This window comes from Triticum aestivum, chromosome 2D (genome assembly GCF_018294505.1).
Source record: "Triticum aestivum cultivar Chinese Spring chromosome 2D, IWGSC CS RefSeq v2.1, whole genome shotgun sequence".
In the NCBI taxonomy this organism is placed as follows: Eukaryota; Viridiplantae; Streptophyta; class Magnoliopsida; order Poales; family Poaceae; genus Triticum; species Triticum aestivum.
Genome location: NC_057799.1, coordinates 408,364,386 through 408,369,875, shown reverse-complemented (window position 1 = coordinate 408,369,875; position 5,490 = coordinate 408,364,386). Strand labels below are relative to the sequence as shown.

Sequence of the window (5,490 nt, the reverse complement as noted above, 5' to 3'; positions counted from 1 at the left end):
GCCTCGTCGGCCCCCTCGGCGCCCCCGGCGCCCCCGGCCTCCTCGGCGCCCCTAGCCCCCGCGCCTCCGGCACCTGTGGCCGGCCCGGTCACCCGCACCCGTACGGGCGTTTTTCGCCCGAGCTCGCGCTACGCCGCGGATGACTACGTCCATGCGGCGTCCACCTCTAAGCCGTCGCCATTGCCATCCTCCGTCCGAGCCGCTCTTCGTGACCCGCTCTGGATGGCTGCGATGCAAGAGGAGTTTGACGCCCTGTTGCGCAACCGGACGTGGCAGCTTGTTCCCCGTCCCCGGCACGCCAACGTGATTACCGGGAAGTGGGTCTTCAAACACAAGCTCCGTCCTGATGGTACTCTTGATCGCTATAAAGTGCGCTGGGTCGTTCGGGGCTTCAGGCAGCGTGCTGGCATCGACTTCACCGACACCTTCACTCCGGTCGTCAAGCCCGGCACGATTCGCACGGTCTTCACCTTGCGGTCTCCCGTGCTTGGCCGGTGCACCAGATGGACGTCTCCAACGCCTTCCTCCATGGTCACCTCGAGGAGCAGGTCTTCTGCCAGCAGCCCACTGGGTTTGTTGACCCGGCGCTTCCCGACCACGTGTGCCTGCTCTCGCGATCCTTGTATGGACTCAAGCAGGCTCCGCGCGCTTGGTACCAGCGCATCGCGGCGTTTCTCCACCAGCTTGGGTTTCGCTCTACCCGCTCGGACGCCTCGCTCTCCGTCTATCATCAGGGCTCCGACACGGCCTACTTGCTGCTCTATGTCGACGACATCATCCTGACGGCATGTACGGCTGGTCTCCTCAGTCAGCTCACGGCTCGTCTTCGCGCTGAGTTCGCCATCAAGGACTTGGGCCCTTTGCACTACTTCCTCGGTGTCGAGGTGGTGCGCCGTCCGGATGGCTTGTTCCTTCATCAGCGGAAGTACGCTCATGAGCTCCTGGAGCACGCCGGCATGCTTAACGGCAAGCCCGCCGCTACGCATGTTGATACGAAGGCCAAGCTTTCTGCCACGCATGGTTCTCCTGCTTCGGATGCTGCTTTCTATCGGTCTATCGTTGGTGCTCTTCAGTACCTCACCCTGACTCGACCGGAGATCCAGTATGCCGTGCAGCAGGTGTGTCTTCATATGCATGCTCCTCGAGACGTTCACTGGGCTGCCGTCAAGCGGATTCTTCGCTATGTCTGTGGCACTATGGATCTTGGCGTCATGCTTCACGCCTCTGCCGACACCGTCCTCACCGCCTACTCCGATGCAGACTGGGCGGGCTGTCCTGACACTCGTCGTTCCACTTCGGGCTATTGTGTCTACCTTGGACCCTCACTTATCTCGTGGTCGTCTAAGCAGCAGCCTACGGTCTCTCGTTCCAGTGCTGAGGCTGAGTATCGTACGGTGGCCAACGCCGTCGCCGAGTGTTCGTGGCTTTGCCAGCTGCTTCAGGAGCTTTCCTGCCCTGTTGACCGTGCCACGTTGGTCTACTGTGACAACGTCTCGGCGGTCTACCTCTCCGCTAACCCGGTACATCATCGCCGGACCAAGCATATTGAGTTGGATATTCACTTTGTTCGGGAACAGGTGGCTCTTGGCCATATTCGTGTTTTACATGTCCCTACTTCCCAACAATTTGCAGATATCATGACCAAGGGCTTGCCTACGGCGTTTTTTGAGGAGTTCCGGTCCAGTCTTTGCGTCAGCCGCGGTGCCGCTTCGACCGCGGGGGGTGTTGAGTATGTTATTTGTGCATGTATATTGACTAGGCCCACCTCTCTAGTTTGTTGTATAGATTGAGGTAGAGGCCCCACCTTATACTTATATATACCATACACATTGCACCGAATCAATACATCGTGCAATTCATACATCCAATATGCACATTGCACGGGCACGGCAACGGAGATGCTGCAGCACAACTTGCAAGAAAGAAGAGGAGCTGCAACACCGGAGTTGCCTGAGGATGATCGTGCGCCGACGACGGAAGGGCCGCACGTACAGTAGAATTCTCCTAGCTGCAGCTGCCAGCGTGCCAAGGTTGACCCACCAAATCCCACCTCCGCCTCAGGTGAGACCAGAATTTTCGCCGCAGGGTTAGCATGACCCACCGAATCAATCCAGTCAGTGAGTCAGTCAGTCCGCCGCAGAAACTTGCGAGTCAGGGCCCGAACAACCCGCACCCATGCACGATGCTTCGTGCAACAATCCCCGCTACTCGACGCGCCGGTCGGCACGCACCCGGGTATGCCACTGTCACCGATCCGATCAATTCAAACCCAGCCAAAACCCCCCACCAATCAGGCCACAAACACCAAGAAGAAAACTTCCGCGGGTTGACCACTCCCCGGCGCCGGCCTGCCCCACGCCCCGCCCCACGACCCACGACCGCCATTTGCGGCCTCTCCCGCGCCATACCACTAAACTAATCCGACAAGACCCTCCCAATCGACGGTGCAGATCAATAGTATACTACAAACCCAAGAACTCACTCTCTTTCCGTTGTTAACCCATGACCTCACCCTTCCCCTAATCTAACCTGCAAGTACGACTATTAATCTCGGCCATGTTGCACCGGGCCTTCTAAAATTCGGTTCCCCTGCACTGCCACAGCCATTGCCACGCCAATTCTTTTTCCTCGGCCCGCGCGCCGCCCGCGTGCCCGCCCGGGATGCTCTCCTCCATGCCGAGGTGAGCACCGCTGGCCACTCCACTCGGCGGCCATGCGCGCCCCTCCCTCGCCGCCTCAATAAGATCCTTCTTTTGCGCAACGCTCTCTTCTTTTATTGTTTGACCAGTATTTAGTAAGTTTCGCGATTCCATTTCGATGAGCTGGGATTCTCCGCCGTGCAGATCCGGGTCCTTCGAGGCGGGGCTCAGGGCGTCTTCGTCCGTTACACTCTCCTCCCCCTCCAAGCCGTCCCCTCGGTTCCACCGGAGCCGCTCCACCGCCGGCAGCTCCAAGGCGCCCCCCTCCCCGGAGGTACGTGGGTACCGGCTGTCGCCAATTCATTTCTCCCTTACGTTACCTTGGAAGCATTTGCCGATCGCCAGCTTTATTTGTGCTCCGTTTTAACGGTGGTTCTTGGTTTACTGTCCGGCCGGCAGAAACGTCGCGGCGTCACCGGCGGCGGAGGCACGATGCCGACGCCGACGCCGGCGCAGCAGCGGGTGGCGCAGCTGGAGGAAGAGCTCAAGAAGGAGCGGGGTGAGAATTATCGGGTGGTGCAGCTCGAGGAGGAGCTGAGGACAGAGCGGGAGGACAAGGCGCGGGCGGTGCGGGAGCTCGACGAGCTTATGAGGAAGGACGACGGAAGGGGCGGCGCCGAGAAGGTGCAGCTTCTGGAGCGGGAGGTGGAGAGGGCCAAGGAGTCGGAGCGCAAGATGCTCGAGTCGCTCATATACCAGACCAAGCAGCTGGAGCAGACCAAGATCAGCCTCGAGGAGGCCAAGCTGGAGATGGCCACGCTGCAGCAGAGCAACCGGAGCCTCGAGGCCCGGCGCGGCGTCATGGACCAGCGGAGCGTCAAGGACCTCATGTTCGGCGGCGCCGACGAGGAGATCAGGGCCCTGCGCGCCGACCTCCGGGCGGCCATGCAGGGGGAGGAGAGGAGCCGGAAGGCGCTGGACGACCTGTCCCTCGCGCTCTCCGACGTCACCATGGAGGCCAAGCAGGTCAAGCGCTGGCTCTCCGACACGCAGGCGGAGCTGGAGGCCGCCAATGCCGAGGCCGCGCGGCTGCGCGGGGAGCTCGCCGCCGCCGAGACGCGGCTGCGGGAGCAGCACCGGTGCAGGCTCGAGGCCGAGGAGTCGGCGGCCGCGTGGGGCGACAAGGAGCGCGTCTTCCTCGAGTGCGTGCGCGCCGCCGAGGAGGAGGTGAACCTGGCCCGGCAGGAGAACACCAAGCTGGTGGAGTCGCAGCGCGTGATCCGCGACGAGAACGCCCGCCTCCGCGACATCCTCAAGCAGGCCGTCGGCGAGGCCAACGTCGTCAAGGAGTCGCTGGAGCTCGCCCGGGTCGAGAACGCGCGGCTCAACGACGTCGTCGCCGAGAAGGAGGGCGCGCTGCAGAACCTCCGGCAGGAGCACGAGTGCATCAAGGTCAGCGAGGCCGCCGCGCAGGGCAGCCTCAAGGAGCTCAACAGCCTGCTCGCCGCCACGACGACGACGGCGTGCAGCACTCCCGTGTCCTCGGCCACGACCGCGCCCGTGGCGCCGGAGTGCGGCTTTGACCAGCGGCACCTGCCCAACGGGCGCCTCGTCGCCAGCGCCAAGGGGACGCCGGAGACGGGGTCGCGGCGCTGGATGGCGGAGAAGCCCAGGACGCCGAGCGGGCGGAGCTACTCGATCGGCGAGCCGGCCAAGTTCAAAGGCGTGGGCTACTCGCAGTCGGCGAGGATGGGGAGCCTGAACCCCAAGGACCGGATGTTCGCGTCGCTCAGCAACATGGCCGACCTCAAGTCCGCGGCGGCGGACGCGGCCATGGACGACTACGACGACGACGAGTTCGACCACATCGACGAGAGCCACTACGTGGGCATGGAGCACTCCATGAACGGCAAGAAGAAGCGGCCGATCCTTCGCAAGTTCGGGGATCTCTTCAGGAGGAAAAGCTTCTACAAGGCGAATTTGGCGCCAGTGCACACTTGAATTTGATCGCCCCATGTAATGTAATGCACGTAGTAGTTTTGATTTGTTCATCTAAATACTTACACGACCAATGAGATATTCTTGCATCTATGTAACTGTTTCCTTCTTTTTGCGCTGAAATTTGGAATGGTTTGTAGAGTCGCTGTCACTTGTTAGACTGACACTTTTTAGGCTGAAAAGATGAACAGATTGATGTTTCACATGCCTGATTTACATGCTGGTTGAAAAGATGGCATTTGAAGGGGACACAGTGATGCGATTAGAAGAAGGTGCAGCCCCTGACAAGTCGTAACGTGTGTGTGTGTATGTTTTCCTTTTACACGTGAGTTTCTAGAAGCACGAAGGCAAGTCAAATCTCGCCATTTGTCGGTGGTTTAGTGAAGGCAAGTCAAATTTCGCCATCTGTCAGTGGTTCAGTGCAGGTGCTGTTAACAGTAGCGGTACTTGATGTAGAAGAATGGCCACCGGAATATGATCGGAGCCTGCCATTTGGAATACATTTTGCCATTTTGGCACCATTATTTTCCTTCGGTTTGCATGCAGTGTCAACAAAATGAACGCATACCAGGCAAAAAAGGTCTCAGCTCATACGTAGTATTCAGTACTCTTATTAGTCCAGACTCTGAATTGTCGCTTCTTTACATCTTCGTTATTCTCTCTGACTTTATCCTGGATTCACTCGTGTGGTAGCCTCGTACCATTTCAGACCAAGCGACAAGCAAAAATGTGGACGTGCAAAGTGGCATGCTTTAGCGCGCGCCCCCCGCCCCCCTCCCCCTCCCCCCGCGCTCCTGCCGCCCCCCGAGGCGGCGGAGCGCCCCCCTGCCCTCCCCCCGTCTCGGTCCTCCTC

General features: G+C 60.0%; 1 protein-coding gene across 2 annotated transcripts; it reads left to right on the top strand.

The window, feature by feature from the left end:
- The first annotated feature begins 2,454 nt into the window (after positions 1-2,454).
- On the top strand, positions 2,455-4,730 carry LOC123053465 (trichohyalin). 2 transcript variants are annotated; one of them, XM_044476944.1, is made up of 3 exons: positions 2,455-2,681; positions 2,844-2,973; positions 3,099-4,730. In XM_044476944.1, the coding sequence occupies exons 1-3, from the start codon at positions 2,662-2,664 to the stop codon at positions 4,638-4,640; spliced, it is 1,692 nt and encodes a 563-aa protein (XP_044332879.1). In that variant the 5' UTR covers positions 2,455-2,661; the 3' UTR covers positions 4,641-4,730. The 2 variants fall into 2 exon arrangements, with proteins under 2 accessions (XP_044332879.1, XP_044332878.1); XM_044476943.1 differs by lacking the exon at positions 2,455-2,681 and having other exon boundaries at positions 2,697-2,973.
- The last annotated feature ends 760 nt before the right edge of the window (positions 4,731-5,490 follow it).

Excerpts from the sequence above, each read along its gene's own strand:
- LOC123053465 (XM_044476943.1), top strand. The coding sequence starts at position 2,818 with ATGAGCTGGGATTCTCCGCCGTGCAGATCCGGGTCCTTCGAGGCGGGG. Across the intron at positions 2,974-3,098 it reads AGGCGCCCCCCTCCCCGGAG|AAACGTCGCGGCGTCACCGG; the intron begins GTACGTGGGTAC and ends TCCGGCCGGCAG.